Genomic DNA, 26,105 nt, shown 5'->3' with positions numbered 1-26,105 from the left:
TGCGGGGCAGGGCGGGGCTGGGACTGGAACCTGCCACAGGGCTGCTCTGAAAGGCACACATGTGTCTCACATTCACTGTTATAAAATGACAGACGTGGAACAGGAAATTGAGCTCCCTGCATTCCTGCATGCATGGCACCTGCACAGTTCCTTCCCGTTACTGTCCTGTGTGACACCCCCCCAGTGAGGTCACAGTGCTGGGATTGCCCCCACAGGCACAGTGCTCAGGAATGTGGAATGTGCCTGGGATCTGCCCTCCAGCCATGAGGTCTACACCCTCTGCTTCCTCCATCCAGGCCCTGAGCGCCATCCGTGGTCCCAAGAAGCAGCGTCCCAGTGCCCTATCCAGCTTCCACCCCCAAGCCTTTCCTGAGACCCTGCTGGGCCAGGCTCTGAGCTGGGCGTGGAGGATGGGAAGGCTGAAGCCCAGCCCTCCAGGCACCTGTAGGCAGTAGCATACCCAGCTCTCAGACCTCAGAGTCAGCCATGGTGAGTGTAGTTCTGTATTCACATGACCCACATGTGTTTTCCACCTTCCTGTGCTCCAGCCAGATGGCCCTCCGACACCAATTCTCAAGGCAGGCACAGGTCAACTTCAGCTCAGCCTGGTGGGCTGCGGCTGAGCGACGGTCCTGAATGGCGGCTCAGCTATCAATATCATTGTGTGACTGTGAGAGGAAGAAACAGTTCATCCTGACATGCTCATTCTGCCAACCACCACTGAGCACCTCCTGGGGACCACGCCCCAGCTGGCTGGTGGCCTCTAAACCAAGCTGTGTCAGTCAGGGAGACATCTAAGCTATTGTAACAAAGCACCCCCAAATACAGTGGCTAAAACAAGACAGAACATTTGTCTCCCTCCTGCAACAGTCCAGCCAGTGCAGGCCTCGAGGGCAGCTCTGCTCCTTGGGGACAGTCAGGGGCCAAGGCTCTTTGGCCTGTGGCTCTGCCCTCACCCGGGGGTGGGTGTCCTCATCTGCAAGACTGAGGTGCAGCGGCACGTACTGCATCCCAGCCCAGGAGGGGCAAAGCAGTCATGGGCTGACAGCTTCCTATGGAGAACACAAGGAGACACTGCCCACACCACTTCTCAAATTCCAGGGCTGAGGATTTGGTCTTGTGGTCCCCCTTGGCTGCAAGAGAGGCTGGGACATGCCATCCGCTCCTGGCTGGCCATGTGCCCAGCATCTGGAGGGACAACCTTCATTTGGCAACAAGAATGAAGCCGACCCAATGCGTCTCAGTGTGGGCTCCCCTGCGGCCGAGAGTGTGCACTTCCTGGAGCTGCTGTAACTAACTACCACCAGCCTGGGTTAAAGTCACATCCCTGGGCCAAAACCAAGGAGCCAGCAGGGCCACGCTCGCCCCAGAGGCTATGGCGGGAGCCTTCCTCACCTCTGCTGGAAGCTCGTGGCTGCCTCCCTCCAACCTCTGCCTCCGGGGCCACACAGCCTCCTTTCTGTCTGTAGTCAAACCTGCCTCTGCCTCCCTCTTGTAAGGCCACATATGATTGCATTGGGGGACCACCTGGATAATAATGTCCCTAAAGATTCTTAATTTCCTCACAGCTACAATGTCCTTTTTTGCCATAAAAAGTAACAAGTACAGATTCCGGGCATGAGAACATTGATACTTTGGGGGCATTTCTTCTGCCTACCAGGCAGATCCCAAGGCAGTAACTCAGGGCAGGCGTGTTATTGGGACGTGATCCCAGGAAACACTGTGGGATGGGGGAGGAAGAGAGACTCGGAAGGTGGGAAGCTGGAATGGCGTTGTCAAGCACCCAGCATCTTGGAAGCCACCGGGGCATGATCCCACTGGGTCACCCCATCAGAGGGGTAGGGCTGAGCTGTCTGTCCCCGCCCCCAAATCACGGGTCAAGGCTGCTCCCAGGAAAGCTGGATTCCCTGGTAGCTTCAGCAGTGGCCAGAGATCCCCCCAGAGAGAGAAACACAGGTGATGGCGGGTGAAGAATAGGAATGACGAGAGCCCGAGCGCGGGGTGAGGGAGCAAGAGTATCTGTGCTCAGCCCACCCTCCGGAGCCTCTTGACTGTAAGCTGGGAGGGCAACAGAGAGAACCCCAGAAGGAAATGCCGTTAGGAAAGGGAAATTTGCAGGGAGCTCTGACAGCATCGAGGTGGGCGGGGGACACTCTGTGTCCATTCTGTGATCTGAGATGGCCTCTCAGGGAATGACGCTGAAGCAGGGGCTAGGCGGGCCTTAGGAGCCGTGCGTGCAAAGGTCCTGTGGCAGTAAAAGCCCCAACCCCTAAGGACCATGAAACATCAGCCCAGGAGGCCTATGGCTGGTGAGCAGTGAGCCGAGAGGAGGCCGAGGGCACGGGCGAGACGGGAAATGTGGGGGACGTGTAGGAGCCAGCCCCTTCTCCCACCTGGGGCCATGGCCCGACATTCCTTCCTCTGCCATCAGCATTATCCCCTCCCCCCAGCAGCTCCCCCACTACACACTGGCCTTTGCTCTCTCCTCCAGCAGATCAGGAAGGCCCCGCCTTCCTGAGGGACAGAGAAGGGTGTCCGGCAGAGGAAGCCTATTGGTGGAGGCATGCAGGCCCCAGGCCCCAGGCCCCAGGTGGTGGCTGCCTACGGAGGAGAGAGAGCAGGCTCGGCTGGCCTCACCAGAAAGGCCCCTCCCAGCGCTCCCCCCGCCAGGAGTTATTTTTAAAATCTCATTTTCAGAAAGCGGAGGAGAAAACCTCTTTCTTTTGCCTTTTCTCCACTCTTTTTTCTGTGAAAGTGTAGGAGCGGGTGTGGAGGAGGAGGGGAGCCCTGGAAGGCGAGGAGGAGCCCCTGGGCAGTGTCCCAGCTTGGGGACCCGGGGCTGCTGCTGACTGGGGCTGCCCCACCCTGCCAGTGGGACCCTCCCGGGGCAATCTTGGCATAAGGAATCACCCATCTGCAGGATGGGGACCCACCCAGGGCTGGGAGGTGAGCACTGTCTCTGCCCCCCAAGGGGGGCCTCAGTCCATCCCTGCTGTGCTCCTGAGAGCAGCAAGGCTCAGAGAGGACAGACACTCCCTCAGCCGGGAGCGCAGAGCCCCGCCCGGCCACAGCTGCTAGGGAAGGGCCAGCCTTGAGGCCCTGCAGCCCCACTTGGGGATCCCAGCGCTGCCACTAGAGGCTGGGTGGGGAGGGCTCGGTGGTGGTTGTTTTTGTTTTTCTGTGGTAAGAACACTTAACATGAGATCTATGCACTTAACAAACATTTAAGTGTGCAGTGCAGCTTCGTTAACTATGGGTGCAATGTGGCACAGCAGACTTCTGCAACGTATCTTCACTGAGACTTGATCCCCATTCAGCAGCAATGCCTCCTTTCCCCTTCCCCCCTACCCCCTGCCCTGGGAACCACCATTTTACTCTCTGCTTCTGACTTTGACTCTTTTAGATTCCATGTAGAAGCAGAATCAAGCAGAATTGGCCTTTCTGGGTCTGGCTTTATTGCACTTGGCATAAAATCCTCCAGGTTTATTCACGTTGTCTCATATGGCAGGTTTCCTTCTTTTTAAAGGCTAATATTCCATTGTGTGTATATACCACATTTTCTTTCTTCATTCATCTGACCATAGACGCTGCAGGTGTTTCCATATCTTGGCTATCCTCAACAAAGCCACAGCCATCATGGGAGTGCAGCTATATCTTCAAGATCCTGGTTCCATTTCCTTTGGCTGTAACCCAGTAGAGGGATTGCTGGATCAGATGGCAGGTCTATCTTTAGTTTTCCGAGGAACCTCCGTGCTGTTTCCTATATTGGTTGCACCATTTTACATTCCCACCAACAGGGTACAAGGGTTCCCTTTCTCCACACCCCGGCCAACACTTGCCATCTTGTCTTTTTGATGCCAGCCATCCTAACAGGTGCAAAGCGATCTCACTGTGGCTTTGATTTGCATGTCCTGGTGATTAGTGATGGGCACCTTTTTATATACCAGTTGATTATTTGTCTTCTTTGGATAAATGTCGATTCATTACCCACTTTTTCATTGGCTGATTGGGTTTTCTGCTATTGAGTGACAGCAGTTCCTTATATATCTTGGATGTTAACCCCTTATCAGAGAGAGGGTTTGCAAATATTTCCTCCCATTCCATGGGCTGCCTTTCCATTCTGTTGTTTCCTTCGCTGTGCAGAAGCTTTTGAGTTTGGTGTCGTCCCACTTGTCTATTTTTGCTTTTTCGCCTGTGCTTTGGCTTCATATCCAAAAAATCATTGCCAAGACCCATGTCAAACAGCATTTCCCCTGTTTTCCTCTAGGAGTTTTACAGCTTCAGGCCTTACGTTTACGTCTTCTGTGGGGGTGTCCACTGGTCAAACAGGGCCACTGTCTCCTGGAAAGGGAACTTCAGGGAGTCAGGCCTTGGGGCAGCAGCCAGGGGAACTGGTAGTGGGACCCAGCTGAACGAGGAGCATGGGTGTCCACCTGGCCCCTCCTGTCACCTCCAGTCAAAGCACAGCCCCCACCGTCCCGCCACCCAGTCAGGCCCAGCACGGTTGAACAAACCATATCGAGAATAAATGCTATGGGAGCCCAAAGAAATCAGGGATGGCTTCCCCAAGGAGGTGACCTGGGTGGGAGTCTCCAAGGACAGATAGGAAAGGGCAAAAATGCTCTTTCTTTAGGAAAGTGTGGGGCAGGGCGCATTCCAGGAGGAAAGCACTGCACAAAGCCTCAAACCTGGCTGCAGCCTAGGAACCCCAGGGAGTTGGGCAGGGACAGAGAGAAGGAGCCGGAGAGGCTAGGAAGCTGCCCCTTCCTCATTGAGTCCGGCCCTTCCTCATTGCAGGCGAATAGCAGGAGGGGGAGCAGCCTATGCAAAGGCTTGGTGGTGGGACCCACGTGGCGCCCTCAGGCAGTCACTGCTCCCAGGGGGTAGTGCCTGCAGCCCCAGGTCTAAGACGGTGGGATGCCAGGCACCCCTACTCATGACGCCCTGTCTGCGGGTCTCTGGCTGGGGGGAGGGTGCGGCGGGGAGGGCGCGTGGGCTGGGTGGCACGTGTGCCTCTCACAGGCCCCCGGTCCAGGCCGTGCCCTCCCGCCGCGAGAGTCCTGCCTGGACCCGCAGCGCCATCTGCCGGCCGCGCGGGAGGCCGGGTCGCGGAGCCGGGGCGGGGAGGAAGGGGGTGCCACTGGTCCAGGGGCTCGTCCTCACGCTAGACTTGGATCTGGGAACCTGAGTATGATACTCATTTCCACCACTGATCGCTGTGCGACCAGTCACTGGCTCCTGGCCCTCTCTGAGCTCCGCCCCAATCCCGGGGCGGTGAGCAGGGAGAGGCCCAGGCCGCTAGAGGAGAAAGCGGCCACTCGGACCCTCGGTCCTGCTCCAGTATTACAGATGGGGAGGAGCGCACTGTGAGGCACGGTGAGGTTCCCGGGCACGCGGTCAGCAGAGAGGGGGCTGGATTTGATTCAGGACAGCCTGCCCAGCCCCACAGGCTGAGCTCCCAGGCTGTCCCCGCTCCTCGTTCCTTCCACTGGAGAGGATCCCAGAGGAGTCAAGCACCAGCACCCAGAGGGGAGCCCAGCACATCGCAGATGTTCAGACTCAGGCCCAGAGGGGAAGTCACAGCTCCAGCCCCGGGACCTGTCACCCACACAGGGACCTGGACTTCGCAAACAAATAGCCCAGGCCAGATCATCCACGGGTCTCCCAGGAGACAACTGAGGCCCAGAGAAGGAAGGGGCAGGGCCGGGACCCCTTGAGGACACGTCTGAGCACGCACGCACAAACACAGGCACACACGCACGCCTGCTGTCCCCACAACACAGACCCTAGAAAGGATGCTGTGGACACTGGAACCATTGTGACCTCAGGGGTGAGGTCAGGCCTGCCAGGGCGGGGGAGGGTCAGTGCCAGAGACATGGCCAGCCCACAGGCGTGAGGCCAGAGCTAGTGGTGGGTTCCTGTGGGTCTGCACTGCGCCCCAACCATGGACGGGCAGTGTTCTGAAAGGCCACATAGCCGCACCCCGACGGGTAGAATGTCGTCAGCCGCGTCCCAAAACTCCAGGTCAGCTCAGCACCAGCAGGGACCCTCTGACCCCGACCAGTACTCAGCCTTATCTGTCAGGGGATCCTCCCTGCAGGCCATCCAGGGGCCCCTGTGCTGAGGAAGGAGGGTCCTGCCCCCAGGAGCAGCCTGCCAGGGTTGGAGTGGGGATCAGGTTGGAGGAGAAGAGGCCAGGAGGGCGGAAGTTTAAACTGGAGTGAGAGCCTTGCCCACATAGCCTGCACCTGTGAGGGCCAGAGGGACCGTGGCCTGTGTCACCAGCAGTGCCTGCAGGCTGTGTGAACGGGTCAGTGACTGGATGGACAGACTGTCCACCTGTTTCTCTGAGCCTCGGCTTCTATTCAGCACAATGGAGATGATACCACAGCCAGTGTTTCTGCAGGGATTTAAGGGACATGAATAAAGGAAGGTGCCTCCACAGCCTTCCAGGGTCCCCAGGGTGCCCCAGTGTCCCAGGGACCTGGACAGACATCAAGGGCATCTCTACCTTCCTGTGTCTGACAGGCAAGTCAGAGCTGTCTGGCCCCCAGCCCAGAGCCTCACCTGCCCCCTCTATAGGGACCCAAAGCAGGTTCTGCTGTACAGACACTCATCTACCCGGGCTGGGGCCCACAGCCAAGCCATGGGTTCAGAGTAGGCTTCCCAGTTGCAGTCCACGCTGGTGAATGTTCTGGGAGTGTCTCGGTACCTGCCTGTGAACTCAGGCATTTCCAGCCCTCGCAGTCCCGGTTTGAATGTTGTCAGGCCTCCCTTCTCTGCCATAGCTTCTGTTGCTAAGCCAAGAGTGCTCCTCTGCAGATGTTTGCTAATAGTGTGCTCACGTCGTTTATCTATCTTTAAAAACACATTTAGCTCTGGAAGCCACAGGGGCTGCGATGTGGGTTTAGAGGGGCAAGGTACGGGCCTCGCTGGTGCCTGCGGCCCGTGCTGTGACCACTGCTGTGCCTGGGGGAAGCCGGGCTCTAGCTCCAACAGGATCCTCACTCCCACTCCCAGAGTCGGCCCCAGCCAGGTGTGTCTGGAAGGTCACCCTTTCCAGGATGAGGGAACTGGCTAGTTTTCGGAGAGGCCACAGGAAGGAGGCAGCTTCCAGAAGAGGTAAACTGTGTGTTGACCTCTCAAGGTCAAGACGGGGCAGGGTTTGAGGGCCTCCCCAGAGCTGCCCTGGCCCTGAGATGCCAAGAGATGTCAGAACACGTGATCTCCAGGACGCAGGCTCTGGAGCTCTTCCTACTGCAGAGCTCAGATGCGCAGAAATGCAGCTTCTCAGGCAACCCCAACCTTATGATGCAGTTATGGGATGGAGAAAACTGGTGGGTGTCCACCTACAGCCCTGGCAAGGGGACAGAAAGAAAGGAGGAGAAGGAGACATACTCTGGGCAGAGGGGCCAGGGAAGCAGAGCCTCACAGGGTCCACCAGAAGGCATTTGGGAAGCTGGATCTGGTGTGATGATTGCAGGGGACAGACTGGATCCTGGAGAGGTGGGAGGGCTGTCACAGTGCCATGTCCAAGGTCAGGACTGGGCCGGTGGTGGCTCTGGATACATCCCCTGCTATGAAGCACTCCATTCATTCCGCCAGTATTTGCTAGGCACCTGCTGCGTGGACCAGGTATTCTAGGTGTCGGGGATACTGCTGTGAACAAAAGAAAGACCCTGTCCTCATGCCTTACCTTCCAGGTAGGGAGACTGCCAGTGAGACCAGAAGCAGGAAAGTAAAGGATATGATGTTACAGGGCAAAAAGGGACGTGGAAAAAAGAGAGGATGGGGAGGAGGAAGTGTGGGGTGTGGATTTTAAATCAGTTCTTCAAGAAGGTGACAACTGAGCAAAGACTAAAATCAGGTGAGGGACTGAGCCAGGCAGCCATCTGGAGGAAAGGTGTTCCCAGACGGAAAGAGTGGCCACGCGAAGGTCCAGAGGTAAACGTGCTCCCAGTGGTGGGAGCGCCCCACCACCGCGGTGGAATAGGCAAGGGAGAGCAGAAGGAAATAAGGGCAGAGAGACCACTTTTGTTCTTATGTGTCTTTTTTCTTTTCCATTACAGTATGTTTACAGATGATAAAATTCACTATTTTTAGCTTATAGCTCTCAAATTTTGATAAATGTATATAGTCATGGACCCACCATCACAAACAAAATATGGCAGTGGGTACATGACCCCCAGACAGCTCCGCCTCCCAGACACTCCCTCCTGTCCCTTGGAGGTGAACTCTCTCCAACTCCCAGTCCTTGGGAACCAATGGCCTGCTTTCTGTCTGTAGTTTCGCCTTTTTCAGAATGTCATAAAAGTGAAATGACACCACATGTAGCTTGTGGAGTCCGGTTTCCCTCCTGGAGCATCCGTGTTTTCGTGTTTATCAGTGATTCACCTCTCTTGTTGCTGAGTAACTTTACTGTGAATGTGACATGGTTTGTTTATGCATTCCCAGGGTGAAGGACATTTGGATTATTTCCATGTGGAGACCTCATAAATAAAGCCAGTATGAATGTTTGTGTATATATTTTAGTCAGTAGTCATTTCGCTTGAGTGAATGCCTAGGAGTGGGTAGCTGAGCTGTTTGGTAAGTGTACATTGACTTTATTAGCAAATACCAGGCTACCTTCCAAGAGGGCTATGGCACTGTGCATTCCCACCAGCAATGCATGGAAGCCCAGAGCTATTCCGCAACCTCACCAGCACTTGGTATTTCCAGTGTCTCTGATTGTAGCCGTTTCAGTAGACGTGTGGTGATAGTTCACTGTGGTGTTAGTTGGTTTCCCTCATGAGGAATGGTGAGTGCTTTTCAGATGCTTCTTTGCCATCCGTCTGCCTCCTCTGAAGCCTTGTCCCAGTCTCCTGCCTGTGTTTTCTTAGGCTGCTTTGCTTTGTTTTGTTTTGAGAGTTCCTTCCATATTCTGGAGATAGTCCCTTATCAGATATGTGATTTGCAAATACTGCCTCCAAGTCTACAGCTGCTCATTTCTTAATGCATATCCCTTAATCTAAATAAAAGAGAGGGGGACCAGGTGCAGTGGCTCACGCCTGTAATCCCATCACTTTGGCAGGTGGAAGCAGGAGGATCATTTGAGCCCAGGAGTTCAAGACCAGCCTGAGCAATATACAGAGACCCTGCCTCTACAGTAAAAAAAAATTTAAAACATAGGCAGACAAAGTGGCTTGCAACTGTAGTCCTAGCTACTTGGGAGGCTGAGGCAGCATCATCTCTTGAGCCTAGGAGTTCGAGGCTACAATGAACGAGCTATGATTGTGCCACTGCACTCCAGCCTGGGCAGCTTTCTCTCTAGAAAACAAAAATAAAATAAAGACAGAGGGGATCTCTAAAAGAAAATGATATTTATTCAGGAATAGGCATGGCAATAGTAATGCGTGTGCCGTAGTAAACCGCATGCCTATTCAAGGCTGGGGCAAGGGTAAGTTTTTAAAGGCAAAATTAAAATGATTGATTACGTAAGTTGTTCTGAAATAATAATTCTTGGCTACAAGCGTCAGTGACAAGGGTGGGGTGAGTCCTAGGTTGGAAAGACAGTTTTCTGGGTAGACAACCTCACAGAAGTATTTGTGTGTGTGTGTGTAAGGTTGCAGTTGGCCTTTGTGCAAAGTTGTGGGTTCTGCAGAGTCTTCTGTGATAGTTCTTGCTGTCAGGCATTTGTGCATGAGACCCATTCCTTTATGGCTTCCTCCAGCCCCATTTATCAGAGTTTTAACACAGTGACTCCATTTTGAGTCCAACAAGTTTCACATATCTTTCAAAAAGCAGAAGTTTTAAATTTTTATGAAATCAAATTTATCATTTCTTCTTTTATATAGTGCTTTTGGTGTCACATCTAAGAAATCTTTGTCTAACCCAAGATCATAAAGATTTCCTCCTGTATTTTCTTCTGAAAGTTTTAGAAGTTTAGGTCTTACTTTTGGGTCTTTTGATCTTTTGAGCAAATTTTACATACGATTTGAGGAATGGATTAGGGGTTATTTTTTGCATGTGTCTATCCAATTATTTCAGCACCATCTGTTGAATGCTTTTTTAATAGAGTTGCTCTTGCACCCTTATCAAAAATCAGCTGAAGCCAGGCACAGTGGCATGCATCTGTAGTCCCAACTACTCAGGAGGCTGAGGCAGGAGAATTGCTTGAGCCCAGGAGTTCAAGACTGCAGTGAGCTATGACCACACCACTATACTCCAGCCTGAGCAACAGAGTGAGACCCTATCTCTAAACAAAACAAAACAAAAAGAATCAATTGACCTTATATGTGTGGGCCTTTTTCTGGAATCCATGTTCTGTTACACATATTTATATTTATGTGCTTCTATCAATATTACATTGCCTTGATTACTATAGCTTTACAATAAATCTTGACATTGGTAATGGTCCTCCAATTTGGTTCTTCTTCAAAATTATTTTGACTATCCTAGTTTCTTTACCTTCCCATATGAATTTTAGAAACAGCTTGTTGGTTACTACCAAAAAAATTCCTGCTGGGGTTTTTATTGAAATTGTGTTGAATATTTAGATAAAGTTAGAAAAAATTAACATCTCAACAATATTGAGTCTTCCAATCCATGAACATGGTATATCTATTTTTCTTGATTTATTTCATCAATATTTTGTAGTTTACAGTATATAGACCTTGCAATTGTTGTTAGATTTATGCCTAAATAACTCATGATTTTTGGTGCTAGTGTACATGGTGCCTTTTTTATTTCAGTTCCCAATTGTTCATTGCCAGTATGCATAAATATGAATACTTTTTATTGACCTTACAATTTGTAAATTTGCTGAACTTATTTTTTAGTTCTAGTAGGCTTTTCTGTAGATTTGGAATTTTCCACTTGTACAATAATGCCTTCTACAAATAAAAATAGTTTGCTTCTTCTTTTCCAGGCTGTATGACTTTTATTCCTTTTTCTTGACTTCTTACATTGATTAAGTCCACAGTCTAATGTTGAATGAGAGGGGTAAGAGCAGACTTCTTGCCTCATTCCCAGTCATGTGGAAAAATATTCAGCCTTTTACCATAAAGTATGATATTAGCTGTAGGATTTTTATAGATACTCTTTATCAGCTTGAGGAAGTTTTCTTAATTCCTATGTTTATTTTTGAATAGATGTTTAGGTTTACCAAATGTTTCTCTGCATCTATTGAGATCATTATATTTTCTTTCCTTAGTCAGTCAATCTATTGAATTACCCTGACTGATTTTCAAATATTTAGCTAGCCTTTTATTCCCAGGATAAGCCCCACTAGGAGATGATGGATAAGTTTTTCTGTATACTTTGAATTGTTTTGTTAAGAAAGTTTGTGTCTGTTCATGGAAGATATTAGGCTATAGTTTTCTTTATTTCCAATATCTTTATCTAGTTTTGGTGTCAGGTTTTGCCTCATGGAATGGTTGGGAAGTTTTCCCTCCTCTTCAATTTTGTGGAAGAGTTTGTAGGTGTTTGTATTCTTTCTTCCTGAAACACTTGATAGAATTCAAGAGTGAAGCCAACACAGCCTAAAATTTTCTTTGTGGGAAAGTTTTCAACTACACATTCAATTTTCATCATATAGGGTTATTCTTGTTATTTAATTCTTGAGTAAGCGTTGGTATTTTATGACTCTAAGAAATTAGTCCATTTCATCCATGTCACCAAGTTTATTGGCACAAAGTTATTCAGAATATCCCTTCATTATTCTCTTAATGTTTGTAGAACCTGTAATGATGTACCCACTCTTATTGATGTTAATAATCTGTGTTTTCACTTTTTTGCCCTAATAAATCCTGCTAGTGGTTTATCAATGTTTTCATCTTTTCAAAAAAAATCACCTACTGGTTTCATTGATTTTTCTCTATTTTTTGTTATTTTCTATTCATTAATTTTTGCTCTACGTTTTTTTCTTGAGTTTAATATGCTGGGTTTTTTCCTAATTTATTCAGTTACAAGCTGATTTCAGACCTTCATTCTTTTCTAATACAGGTGTTTTAATGCTGCACCCCAGGGATTTTGATATGCTGTGTTTTCACTTCTGTTTTGTTCAAGATACCTTTTACTTTCATTACCATTTATTTCTTCTTTACCTATGGATTATTTAAAAGTATGTTGTTTAGTTTCCCAATACTTAGGTATTTTCCACCTATCTTTCTGTTACTGATTTCCAATTTAATTTCATGGGGTCAGGTATCATGTTTTGTTGGATCTGAATCTTTTCCAACTTGCTAAGACTTTTTATGGCACGGAATATAGTCTGCCTTGGTCAATGTACCATGTGTATTTGAAAATAAAGTTTATTCTTTTGTGGTTAGAGTTCTATAAATGTCAATTCAGTTATGTTGGTTAATAATTGTTTGAGCCTTTTATATTCTTACTGATTACCTGTCGACTTATTTTATCAGTTATCTATAGATGGGTATTGAAATTTTCGACTAAGATTGTTGACTTGTCTGTTTTTCCTTCCAGCTCTAACTTCTTTGCTTTATGTGTTTTGAAGTTCTGTGACTAGATGCATAAACATTTAAGATTTTTATATCTCCTTGATTAGTGAACTCTTTCTCTTTATCCCTGTTATTTACTCTAAAATATACTTTGCCTGATGTTAATATAACCACACAGTTTTTTTTATATTTGTGTTAGCATGATATATCGTTTTCCATCCTTTTACTTTTGATTGATTGGTATCTGCTATATTTCAAGTGGATTTTGTATAGGCGGTGTACACTTGGCTCTTGCTTTTTTGTTCAATTTGACAATCTCTGCTATTTGATTGTGGTGCTTTAATCATTTATATTTAATACGACTATTGATATGATTTGGTTTTAGTCTACCATCTTGCAATTTGTTTTCTCTTTGTCTCATCTCTTTTTGTGCAATTTTTTTCTCTTCTTCTGCCTTTATTTGCATTGGGTATTTTTTATGACTCCACTTTCTCTCCTTTGTGGACTTGCTAGCCACACATATTTTGTTTTGTGTCGTTTTATTATTTAGTCATTGCTTTTGGGTTTCTAGTATACATGTTAACTTATCTCAGTCTACCTTCAAGTGAAATTATACCTTCAAGTAAAATTAAAGTATAAGCATCTTCCAACATTTTGTTTTCATTTCCCCCTCCTGGCTTTTGTGCTATTATTGTTATATATTTTACTTCTATATTTGTTATAAACCCACAATGCATTATTATTTTTACTTTAAATTTTAAAATAAAAAAAATTGGCTGGGCGTGGTGGCTCACGCCTGTAATCCCAGCACTTGGGATGGCCGAGCGGGTGGATCACAATGGTCAGGAGATCGAGACCACGGTTTGTGATGAAAACCCCTCTGGATTACTAAAAATACAAAAAAAAATTAGGCCGGGGTGTGGTGGTGAGGCGCCTGCGAGTTCCCAGCTACTCGGGAGGCTGAGGGCAGTGAGAATGCCGTGAACCCAGGAGGCGGAGGCTTGCAGTGAGCAGAATTGTGCCACTCGCACTCCAGGCCTGAGGCTAGCAGAGTGAGAGCTTCGTTGTCTCAAAAAATAAGATAAATAAATAAATAAATAAATAAATAAAATTCTATTTACCTACATTTTTCCCATTTCCAGTGCTCGTTATTCTTTTGCGTAGTTTTCTATTTCCATCCGTTGCCATTTTCCTTCTGTCTGGAAGACTTTCTCAAACATTTTTTGTAGTACAGGACTCCTGATGATAACTTCTTCTGGTTTTTGTGTACATGAAAAGTGTTTTTATATCACCTTCCATTTCTAAAGATATTTTCTCTAGGTATGGAATTCCAGCTTGGCAGGTTGGTGTTTCGTTTTGTTTTTTCTTTCAGGGCTTTAAATTGTTGCGCTACTACCTCTTGGCTTGCACTGATTTCAACAAGAACTGTGTTCTCATTTTTCATTCCTTTCATGTGTCTTTTTCCTATGGCTGTTTTTAAGATTTGCTCTTATAATTGGTTTGGGGCAATATTAGTTCAATGTGTCTTCATATAGTTTTCTTTGTATTTCTTTTGCTTGGATTTCGTTGAATTTCCTGGATCTGTGGCTTTATAATTTTCATCAAATTTGTAAAATGTTTAGGTATTATTTCCTCAAATATGTTTTCTTTCCCTTTCCTTCTCCTGTGGGGATGCAAATTCCACATACAAAATGCCATGTGATGTTGTCCCACATCTCACTAATGCTCTGTTTTATTTTATCCAGTCTTTTTTCTCTATATGTTTCATTTTTGGATAGTTTCTATTGCTGTGTCTCCAGGTTCACTCATCTTTGCTTCTACATTGTCTAATCTCCTGCTAAACTAGTGTATTCATAATGTGAAATGTATTCTTCATTGTTTTATATTTCCCATGTCTCTCCTTACCATGCTTATGTTTTGCTCTACCATGCTGAACATGAGAAATATATTACTAACAGTAATCCTGTACTTTTTAAATATTCTTCAGGTTTGTTCTTTAACACAATTAAATTACTTGAAAAGTTTGATTCCTTTGAGGCTTTGATTTTAAAGCTTTAGTAGGAAGAGCCAAAGCATTGTTGTTTAGGGCAGATTTTTTTCCCCCGTTACTGAGGTCATACCATTAACACTCTACCTAATGCCCTGGGAATTCCCAGGTTTTCCACTCTTGCTGATGTGAAAAGGAACTCTTCCTAGCCCTGTGTGAGTTCCAAAGATTGTTCCTCCTACTCCTTTTGGAGCTTTGTGGTTCTTTTCTCAAATGTATTGAGCTCAGATGAAGACGGGGAATGCAGGGGATCCCCTGCAAAGCGCCAGAACTCTATCTCCTCCTTGTGCAGCTCTCTCCTGTGACTCTTCCCAGCAAACTCCAGCCACTCTGGCTCCCCCAGACTTTCACATCCACTTCCTCAACTCAGAGAGAGTACTGGGCTTTATTGGGCTCCCCCTCCCTGCACTGCAAACTGGAAACTTCCCAGGCAGCTGGCTGTGGCCATGCTGGGCTCACCTTGCTGGTTTTCCATTTTCAGGGATCTTCGTCCTGTGCTGCTGTTGTCTGATGTCTGATAATCATGGTTTTGTATATTTTTCCAATTTTTGAGTTGTTTAAGACAGGAGGGTGAAGCTGGTCCTTGTTACACCCTCATGGATGGAAGCATCAGTGACTTATATGTCATTTTCAGGACTTTGGATTTTACTCTGAGTGAAATGGGAGGCATATGGGTAGATTTTGAGTGGCATGATCTGACATGCATCCCTCCCATGGTAGGACAAATGAATGGGTAAAATAATGAGAGATGAACTGTCTTCTGATATACCACAGAATTCACTGATTTGATTTGCTGCCTTTATCTCATTCATTGATGCATCTCAGGAGCCTAGAACATGTCCCACCCATGGTAGACACCTGGGAAGTGGGTACTGAGAGTGAACAAATGAATAAGGTCAGGAAGTGGGTGGAGCAGGAGCCTGTTCCTGCCCCAGGAGCCCATGGGCAGGAGTTGTGATGGGGGACCAGGCTTGGGCAGCATCCCTGAATGGAAGGACATGGTCTCTTTTGGCCCCTTACGGCCACTAACACAGCCTGAGATAGTGCTTTCCCCACGTTTGCAAGAGAAGAGGAAGGAGAGGAGGAGAAGGCAGAGGCCAGCTTGGAGGAAGGAGGGGAGGCCTTCCTTGGAGGCCCCTGCATCCTCCCTTGCTCTGTTCTCACTGCTCCTGCAGCTCCCCTGCTCCCCTCGGGGACTTCACCAGTGATGTCTGGGTGACAGGAGCAGTCTCACATGTGGTCAGAATGAGATTGGCTCTCTCAAGTCAAGAGCCTGAGCTAGGGATGCCATACTCTGAACCCTGCAACGTCCCACCAGCCATATCTGTCTCGAACTCAACCTCAGAACCTGACACTTGCTGGGAGGTCAGGCCTCACCAGGCCTACAGGTGATGCTGCCTACTCAACAGTGCCCCTGAGGCCTCGAGACTCCTGCCCTCCTCCCAGGGCCCAGCCAGTCCATTGAATGGAAGGACAAACACATGGAAAGACGTAGCTGAGCCCGATGGAAGCCAACGCTGCGCTCAGCACCCCCTGTACTAACGCAGAAATACACACGTTCAGACGCTGACACCCAGGGTCCCTCCTCCATTTCAGAATCTCCCTCCCTGTCTCCACATCCACGAAGGACTCATCTTACATGAAGGCACCCCAGGACTCTGCCTGCAGGGACAGATGGTCACACCCCACCACCATCCTGCTTCACAAGTCGCAGAGCAGCCAGGCCGCACTGATGCCACAGGAGCACGGGATGTTCATGGCGGAGGCCTACAGTGCAGGTGACTGCCAGCCCTGGGCTCAGACAGGCAGGGGCGGGTCGGCCCAGATGGGGTCAGGCTCCAGCAGATCCCATGTCCCTCCACCAACAGCAGTCCTGAGGGTGACGACCAGAGGGAGTCTCTGCTCCAAGACCTTGAGGGTATCAAGTGGTGTAGATATAGTGAAGCTTTCAGCAGAGAACCCTGCACACATGACTTGGCCTCTTCATGCCTCCTGAAGCACTGTCCAAAGCCTAAATAATGCCCCAGTTCACCCTATACCCCACCTCCGCTATCCTCCCATTCCCTTTCACACCTCAGAACCGCAGTCCAGGCCTGGCCGCTCCCTTATTCAAACACCATTGAATGCTGGATGACTGGACAGATGGTGAGAGGATAGGATGGATGGGAGGATGGAGGGATGAATTAATGACTGGTTGGGTGGGTGAATAAATTTATGAATAGCTGAATGTTGGGTGGATGGGCAGGTAGATGAATGGAAAGATAGATGAGCAGGTGGGTTAGTAGATGGAAGGATGGACAGATGGAACATGTGGGTGGATGGACAGATGGCTGGATGGACAGGTGGATGAGTGGATGATGGGCAGATGGGAATATGAATCATGAGTGAGGACATGCTCACGCACCTGCACTCCTGCTCCTTCCCTATGTTGAACCCCAGAAAGTCCATTTGGACAGTCAGGAGGTCCTGGACTTCTTATGCATCCATTCCCCAGTTCTCATTTTCAGAGTACTCCTTCCATCCCCAGACTCACCTCCCGCCCACCCAGCCTGGCTGCCACAGTGTGAGCTACCCACAGCCTGCTCACACGTGCCTTCTTGCCAACCTTAGCCATCTGCCTCAAGATGCTGCAGGACATGAACAGTGCTGACCTCTTCCACTTGAAGTACATCATCAAGAAGATCAAGAAGATGGCTCATGGCTCCCCCAAGCTGGTGATGGAAACCATCCACGACTACTTCATAGACAACCCGAAGGTGGGGACAGCTTGGGCCACTGGGGCAGGCACAGGGGGCAGAGCGGGAGGGTGGGACCCCAAGGTGGGCTCAAACCCTGGATCCTGCCTAGAACAGCTACATGACTTGGGGCAAGTCTCAATTTCCTTACATGTCAAATGGGCCGAGTGGGGAGGGAGAAACACTGGACCTGCATGCATTGACCACCCTCGGAATGCGCTCATGAGATGGTGATCCTGACCCTCACAGGTGGAGAAACTAAGGCATAGGGAGGCCAAGGGATTTGCCTGGAGTCGTAGAACCATGAAGTGGCAGAGATAAATGGCTCCTCTCACACCCCTCCCTGTCCACGCCCCTGCCCACATCTCCCACACGATCTGACCTGTTCTGTCCCCAAGCCACCGTTGCTCTGCCATCCGCAGATCTCCAGCAGGCACAAGTTCCGGCTGTTCCAGACCCTGGAGATGGTCATCGGGGCCAGTGACGTCCTGGAGGAGACCTGGGAGAAAACCTTCATGCAGCTCGCCCTGGAGAACATGACCAAGGCCACGGTGGGCCTCCCCTCCCCCAGCAAGTGGGCCAACCCCCCACGAATTCTGGGAATGCTAGCGGCTGCCCCAGGGACCCGAGTGATGCTAGGCGTGCCCAGCCTTGTGAAGCCATTTCCATCCAGTGACTCGCGTTCTCACCCCCAGCCCTTCAGCAGGACAATCACACTTTTCCATCTCACTTTCCCATGTCAGGAAGGTGAGGCTCAAGAGAGCACTGTTTGTCTGAGGCCAAGGGGCCCATAAGTCGGGGGGGCCCTCTCCCCCAAGGAGGTCTCTCCCTGCAGCAGGCTATGGCTCCCCTCTGACCACCTTCCTCACCATTGCATGCAGCTGCCTGCAGCCCAGCTTCTGGAAGGCCTGCTGCAGTCTAACCCAGGCTGCAGGCTGTAACTCTGCCCTTGGCCTCTACCTCCTGGGTTCTGCTTGATGGAGACTTGGGGGTCTGGACCTGGACCCCCACCCACCGCACCCCACCCCACCCCACCCACAGCTTGCAGTCCGAGAGCCGGCCCCGGCCGCCAAGTCTCCACTCCAAGGTGGCTTAGACTGACTAGGCCAGAGCGGCCCCAGGGGACACCTTAATACACACACACACACCAGGGTGCCCCACGATGCAGGAGTAGACACCATTTACCCTCCGTGTGCTGCCGAGTCTTAGTTCATGTGATCGTGCAGGAGGCAAAGGCCACTGAAAGTTCTTTAATACTCAAAGCTCCTCCCAAAGCGAGAGGCACAGCACAGTACACCCCACAGGGCCACACAGGCCTGTCCCACACAGGGTCAGGAAGCAGATGAGGGACCATCTGAACATGCCTTCAGGGCCATGGTGGCAGGAAGTAACGAAGTAGAGACGTCCCCTAGGAGCTACAGGGACACTGGCAGGTCGGGGGCACCGTAATGGGACTTCCATGCTCCCCAAAAGATGTAAGCAGCTTCAGCTGCTCACCTGGCCCTACGATTCAGCAAACTCAAGGAGAGGTTATTAGGAATAACAGACATCAAACAGCCAGCGCAGAGCCTACAAGCGTGGCCAATGCACCCTCCACACAGGGGTTTGTGGCCCCATTTACCCATGGAGAGGCTTAGGGACTGGCCTGCAGTCACAGCCCAGCTGGTGGGCGGCAGGTGGGACATGCCCGTGTGCTCCCCCAGAGAAGTGAATGAGGCCACCCTAGGTGTGAGAGAAAAGGGTGAGCAAGGGCCATGTCCACTTAGTCCTTTTTTCCACCTCATTTCTTTTTCTTTTGGAATCCTAAGCGTGTGTTTGTCACACTCACCGTTGCCAAGTCTATCAGGCATCTCTGCAGTTTACAGATCAATGATCCCAGGGAGCTGGGGTTGGGGAGCAGTGCCCCCAGGGAGGCGAGGGCTTCGGGACACTCTCAGGGCTGTGGTCTGGCCTCAGCCTCTCTGAGGGTGGGCAAGACCCTCCTGGGGCTTCATGAGGAGGGGCCCCCGCACGGAGTCTGGCATGAACGAGGCCAGGACTGGTCTACATTTCTGCTTCTGAACACACCACAGCCCCACACCAGCCCCCAGAGTAAGTGGACACTTCTGTGGGTCCTACCCACCACCTAGCACACAGAGGGGCATCAGGCACTGTCACCTAGGTCAGGACCAGCCAAACTCAGGCAATCTTCCAGCCCAGCATGGAGCCTGGGGTCAGCAGGGACCAGCCTGTCCCCACACTCCTGATGCCCTGCCCCGGTGGGGGGCTGTGTTTCCTACACCCTGTCTCCCCTTTCCCGATTTACTCTCTTAAACCAGACACAGACTTAGGCTACTTGGAGGTGGCTTCTTGGGCAAGGGCTTTAGGGAAGTAAGATTCTGAGCCTGTGCATTTCCAGAAATCTCTGGATTCGATTTCATGAACTGGACTGTGGGTTGGCAACCGCTGTCCATTGTCCTCTGGCCCTCATGGCTGTTGAGGATCCAGGGTCACTCTGAACTGTGATCCTTCACATGCCACCTGCTGTCTGCTGCGGAGCTCGGGCTTGTGGAGTCTTTGCCCTGCCCATTCCGCAGGAGTGGAACTTGCTCTGGGTCCAGAATTAGCCACCAAGATTTGTGGGCACGTATCCTTTCCATCTGGCTACCTGAGCCCTTGGTTCCACCGCAGAGTGACCAGGTGAGCCCACTGCTGCCACCCTCACCCAGTTACATCAGTGTCTCTCTGTCTTCCCTTCTGTGCTCTGAGGATTCCCAGGGAGACGCTCACCCAGGGGCCCTGCCTAGAGATCAGGGTCCCATCCCACGGCAGTCATGCCAGGCCTGGCCTGGGAAGTGAGTATTCCTGGAACTTACGGGCCTGGCAACCCCTGGACAGAGACACTCATCTGCCCCCTCCAGAGACTGAGACCCCAGACTCTTGCTGGGGTGGGAGAGGGCCGGCTCCCCGCATGTGTGCAGAGTGTGGGAGGTACATCGACGGACTCAACTACTTCTAAAACTATGTCACCTTTAGTTTCAGCCCCCTCCACTGCCACTCCAGTTCCAGAGGTTGGGAGACAAGAGACCCCCCAACTTCAAATAGTGGGGGATGGTGCCGTGTGGGTGAGCTGGCCTTGGCCTCTGCTCTACTAGCCTATACATGGTCTTCAGTCCCCTCACCTACCTGCTTCCTGCTTCCACAGTGTGGTTACTATTACCCCTTTTTAAAAAATCTCCTAAAGGTAGTGTTAACTGAGGTAGGTTTTTAGAAAGAGCAAAATCAGATTCAATCACCATCTTCGCAAGAAGCCCTCATAACCATACTTAGCATGATCTATAAATGATATATCCATTTCGTGCAGTGATTCAAGCTGCATGGCGGGGCTCAGACACCCCCACTTTCAGACGCCCCCAAGTGCAGGCAGGCCTCCTCTTCACCTGCCTCAGAGCCACAGAAGCTGCCTTACAGCTCCTATGAAGACAGAGAAAAGAGTAGACGTCAAAACTGCAGCAAGATGTAAAGGGAGAAAGGTCCCAGGCATGACCACACAGAGCCGGACTCCGGGACCCATGTGGTTCCTTCCTGCTGAAGATGCCCCTCCACTGGACAGTGGAGGCTTGGCCCGGGTCAGAGAAGCCAGGGACCCAGTCAGCATTGTTCTGCCCTTGAGCAGCTGACTCCCTGGCTCTCCTGGACAGGAACGTAGCCTCTGGTTCTGAATTCATGGTGAAAGAATTAAAGGATGTGACGTCCTGAGCCGCCAGGAGCTCAGGAGGAGAGGTGATGTGGGCTGGAGGTTTCAGGATGAGTGCCCTGAACCCAGGCCATGCAGCGGGCTCTAAGTGGGAGTGGAGGTGCAGGCAGGCACACAGCGTGAGCAAGGGCTCAGGGGCAGGGAGGAAGAGGAGGAGGTGTTCTGGAAATGGACGCAGACCAGGAAGGCCTCAGGCTCCCTCAGCCTCAGTTTTCTACTAAAAGAAACATGGGCTGTGTGGCCGGGCATGGTGGCTCAAGCCTGTAATCCCAGCACTTTGGGAAGCCGAGCCGGGCGGATCACGAGGTCAGGAGATCGAGACCATCCTGGCTAACACGGTGAAACCCCAACTCTACTAAAAAATACAAAAAACTAGCTGGGCGATGTGGCGGGCGCCTGTAGTCCCAGCTACTCGGGAGGCTGAGCCAGGAGAATGGCGTAAACCCAGGAGGCGGAACTTGCAGTGAGCTGTGATCCGGCCACTACACTCCAGCCTGGGCAACAGAGCAAGACTCCTTCTCAAAAAAAAAGAAAAAAAAAAAAAAAGAAACATGGATTGTGGCAGCTGTCCTCCCTCAAACCAGCCCTGGCATGTGAAGAAGCGAGGTCTCAGAACAAGCCGCTCTTACTCTACCTCCCGCCCTGCCTGCTCCCACCCCACCCCAGGAGCTGGAAGACATATACCAGGACGCGGCCAGCAACGTGCTGGTGGCCATCTGCAGGCACTCGTGGCGGGCGGTGGCACAGCATCTGGAGACGGAGTTCCTGACGGGCGTCTTCCCACACCGCAGCCTCCTCTATGTGATGGGCGTCCTGTCCTCCAGTGGTATGTCGGGCGTGCGGTTGCGGACAGGGTAGGGTGGGTCATGGAGAGTGATTCAAGAGGTGGCTTTGAGACCCCACATGGGCAGGGCACGGGGCTGCAGGTCACTTGTGCACCGCGAGGTAGCTTAGTGCCTGGCAGCAACAGGCTGCTGCCCCGAGGACCCCCATTGCCCACCAGCCCTCAGAGGGCCCAGGCCATGCTCAAGACCTCCCTGGAAAGAGCAACAGCAGGCCCAGCCATGTCAGCCCCTCTGATGGCTCACCCACTCCTGCTGTCAGTATTGCAACAGCTGGACCTGGGCGGAGCCAGGATGACAGAAGAGGTCCCGGGAGGTGGCCCAGGACAGGTGTGAGGCTGGCACATGGCTGAGCAACTCCACCGCCAGCTGCTGCATCTGTCTCCTCCTTTGGTCACAAAAGGCAGATGGGCCTTCCTCCCCGGGCAGATGAAGAGATGGAGCTCAGAGAGCCAGCATGGCCGGCCAGGGCCACTCCCAGCCTGTCATAGCCTGTAGTGTCTGGGCCTTGCGTCTACCATAGCCGCTGCCTCCAAGCTGTGGGAAGGGCTGGCCCGGACAGTGTGGCCTCTGAGGACCCCAGAGGAAGGATGTTCAGGGAGCTGCTGACACAAAACAGCGAACACTGACTGAGCACCTACCTAATGCCAGGCTCCCAGCCACACAGAGGCAAGGGCCAGCCTTCATTCATTCACTCATTCATTCACAACCATATGCTGCTGCGCTTCCCACTGGGAGATGCAGGGCTGCCTTGAGGGCAGCTGGGAAAGCCCAGAGAGGAGAGGGACCAGCTGCCCTGGGGCCATCAAGGAGGGCTTCCTGGAGGAGGCAGCCAGTATAGGCCACATCTAGAGGGATGCATAGGAAGGTGAGGAGGGACGCTCCCTCTGCCAAGGGCTTTCAGAAAGAGTTGGTCGGCAGCCACAGTGAGGGGTGGGGTTGGGGTGTGGCAGGGCCTGTGACCTGCAGGGAGGCCCAGGCCCAGCCGGGGTGTTTGGACCCTAAGACCTGGGGTGAAGCAGGACCCTGCTTGGCTTGGCCCTACACCCCCCACGCCAGGATTAGCAGGCTGGGTAGAGGTCCCTCTGCACCCTGGGGGTACTGCTGAGGCCACCAGATCCTTCCCCAAAGCAGCCTCTCCCTCTGGGGTAAGTTCCAAAGTTCCTGAAAAGCTCTCCACTCTCACAATGCCTCCCTCCCAGAGACTTATTTTCCCACTCTTGAGGGGCCATGCTTGGTAGTGCCCCTCCATTCACCATGAGTGAGCCCGAGGCCCAGAGAGGGAGCCCAGCCCGCCTGAGGACACACAGTAAGGGCAGCAGGGCTGCAAGCCCACCCCAGCTCTCTGAACCCAGAGCCAAGCCTGGCTCACGTCCCTCCAGCTGCCACGCCCCACAGAGCTAGGGTGGGCAGAGGCCAGCAGCATCAGCCCGGGCCAGCGCTAAAGGCAGGAGGAGACAGTTGTTAGACAGGGTCCTATGATCCATCCCTCCTCCCACAGAGGAGCTCTTCAGCCAGGAAGACAAGGCCTGCTGGGAAGAGCAACTAATCCAGGTAAGGAGGCAGCCCAGCTCCCAGTCACCAGGCCTTCTGTGGGGCAACAGGGGAGAGGCAGCAGGACAGGTGCCTGGGAGGAGGGGTAGGTGGAAGGAGGGAGGAGGAAGGGAAGGCAAAGGGAGAGAGAAAGGGAGGGAAGGGAGGAAGAGAGGGTAGTAGGGAGACAGGGAAGATGGGAGGAAGGAGGGCATGTGGGGGAGGAAGGAGGGAGGAATGAGAGGGAGGGGAAAAAGAAGGAGGGGAAGGCAAGAAGAGGGGATGGAAGAGGAGGGAGGAAGATGGGGGAACAAGAGGAAGCAGGGAGGTAGGGAGGGAGGACCTCTACTCTGCAGATGAGCACACAAGTCTGGAAAAGCTAGGGGACCGCAGTCACAGGGCCAGTCACTGCGGCACTGGGATTGGGGAGGGGACTGCAGTCACAGGGCTGATAACTGCGGCACTGGGATTGGGGAGGGGACCACAGTCACAGGGCCAGTCACTGAGGCATCAGGATTCAAACCTCGGTCTCCACATGCCTGGCTCAGAGCACATACCCAACACACTGGGCCAGAGCTGTGGACCTGAAAGGAAGGAAGCAGGTTGGGGTGGACGGAGGGAGCCCCAGCCAAGAAACAGAGTCTGTGCAGGCCCATCCCTGAACACACACCCTAGTGAGTGAGGGGCTGACATGACTGAGGGAAGGGACACGAGACTCCTGCCTCCTGGATCCAAGTCCATATTCAACCAATCACCAGTCTGTGACCTGGGGGGACCCGCTTCACCTCTCAGTACCTTAGTTTCCTCATCTGTCAAATGGGAATCCAAGCACTTCACTCAAATGGTGGGTATGACAGGTATACGAGGTAATCCGTGTAAAGTGTCGGGCACCGTGCCAGTGACACAGGAAGCCCTCGCTAATGTCATTATTGTTCTATGGTAAGAGTTGTAGTGGTAGTGATAGCAGCAGCAGCGGTGGTGGCAGGAGAATACTTGGAATGGAGAGGTATCCAGTAGAAGTAGCACCAGCAGCAACACAAGCAATTAATAGAACAAGAAGACAAAAAATTACCGAGGATAGAGAAAACTTGAACAATACATTAACCAAATTCATCTAATAAAGTGCAAACAAAATATTCACCAGGGGATGTGGGGGGAAGTGGGGATGGTTAATGGGTACAAAAAAGAGGAAGAATGAATAAGATTTACTATTTGCTAGCACAAAAGGGTGACTATAGTCCATTATTTAATTGTAGATTTTAAAATAACTGAAAGAGGCTGGGTGTGGTGGCTCACCCCTGTAATCCCAGCACTTTGGGAGGCCGAGATGAGCAGATCACTTGAGGTCAGGAGTTCGAGACCAGCCTGGCCAATATGGCGAAACCCAATCTCTACTAAAAATACAAAAACTAGTCCAGGGTTCTGGGACACGCCTGTAATCCCAGCTACTTGGGAGGCTGATGTGGGAGAATCACTTGAAACCGGGAAGCAGAGGTTGCAATGAGTCAAGATCATGCCACTGCACTTCAGCCTGGGCAACAGAGCGAGACTCCACCTTAAAATAAAGTAACTAAAAGAGGGCCGAGCACAGTGGCTCATGCCTGTAATCCCAGCACTTTGGGAGACTGAGGCCGGCGGATCACCTGAGGTCAGGAGTTCAAGGCCAGCCTGTCCAACATGAGGAAACTCCGTCTCTACTAAAAAATACAAAAATTAGCCAGGTGTGGTGACATGCACCTGTAGTCCCAGCTACTCAAGAAGCTGAGGCAGAGAACAGCTTGACCCAGGAGGTGGAGGTTGCAATGAGCCAAGATCGTGCCATTGCACTCTAGCCTGGGCAACACAGTGAGACCCCGTCTTAAAAAATAACAATAAAATAAAAGCGTATAATTGGATTGTTTGTAACACAAAGGATAAACGCTTGAGGTGACGGATACCTTATTTACCCTGATGTGATTATTGCACATTGCATGCCTGTAGTAAAATATCCCATATACCCCACAAATTTATATATGTACTATATACCTACAAAATTAAAATATTAAATTTTTTTAAAATCACCACGATAGACCATATGCCGAGCCATATATCAAATTCCAACAAATTTAAAACTGCTGAAATCAGAGTACATTTCTCTGACCAAAATACAAATTAGAGTTCAATATGAAATATATCTGGAGAAACTTCAAATCCTTGGAAATTAAACAACGCATTTCTAAATAACCCATCAGTCAAAGAAGAAATCATAAAGAAAGTTAGAAACTATTTTGAACCGAATGATAATGAAACACAACATATGAAAATCAGTGGGATGTGATAAAAAGCAATACTTAGAAATTTATATTTTAATGCCTATATTAGAAAAGAAGAAAGGTATAAAATCAATTATCTAAGCCTCCATTTTAAGAAACTAGCCAAAAAGTGAGCAGATAATAAACTCAGAGTAAGTAGAAGGAAGGAATAACAAAAGCTAGAGCAGAAATCAAAGAAACAAAAAGAGACAAACAACAGAGAATGACTGGAACAAAAGATCAATACATTGAGCCAGATGCCATGGCTTACGCCTGTAATGCCAGCTACTCTGGAGGCTGAGGCAGATGGACTGCTTGAGGCCAGGAGCTCAAGACCAACCTGAACAACGTAGTAAGACCCTGTCTCTAAAAAACTTATATTGGGGTTAAATATGAGATTTAAAAAAAAAAAAAAAAAAAAAAAAAAAATTTTAAAAAAATAACCGGGGAAGGAGTCTTACCCCTGGTGCCCCTCCCCAGGGGT

General features: G+C 50.6%; 1 protein-coding gene across 15 annotated transcripts in view; it reads left to right on the top strand.

The window, feature by feature from the left end:
* Nucleotides 1-261: 261 nt before the first annotated feature.
* The window catches only part of LOC108544176 (maestro heat-like repeat family member 5), a 78,321-nt gene continuing 52,477 nt past the window's right edge, over nucleotides 262-26,105 (top strand). For 14 of the 15 annotated variants that reach the window (XM_017895173.1, XM_017895180.1, XM_017895168.1 and 11 more), the window contains exons 1-6: nucleotides 5,863-6,024; nucleotides 16,081-16,262; nucleotides 17,095-17,240; nucleotides 17,642-17,770; nucleotides 21,622-21,781; nucleotides 23,299-23,351. In XM_017895173.1, the coding sequence (XP_017750662.1) occupies nucleotides 5,945-6,024; nucleotides 16,081-16,262; nucleotides 17,095-17,240; nucleotides 17,642-17,770; nucleotides 21,622-21,781; nucleotides 23,299-23,351 (750 nt within the window). In that variant the 5' untranslated portion in view covers nucleotides 5,863-5,944. Of the gene's footprint in view, nucleotides 490-5,862; nucleotides 6,025-16,080; nucleotides 16,263-17,094; nucleotides 17,241-17,641; nucleotides 17,771-21,621; nucleotides 21,782-23,298; nucleotides 23,352-26,105 lie in introns of those variants that run through there. The other variant, XM_017895175.1, reaches the window with a different exon arrangement.

The sequence above is a fragment of the Rhinopithecus bieti genome, unplaced genomic scaffold (assembly GCF_001698545.2).
Source record: "Rhinopithecus bieti isolate Rb0 unplaced genomic scaffold, ASM169854v2 scaffold_25940, whole genome shotgun sequence".
Taxonomy (NCBI): Eukaryota; Metazoa; Chordata; class Mammalia; order Primates; family Cercopithecidae; genus Rhinopithecus; species Rhinopithecus bieti.
This window is presented reverse-complemented; position numbering and strand designations above follow the sequence as displayed.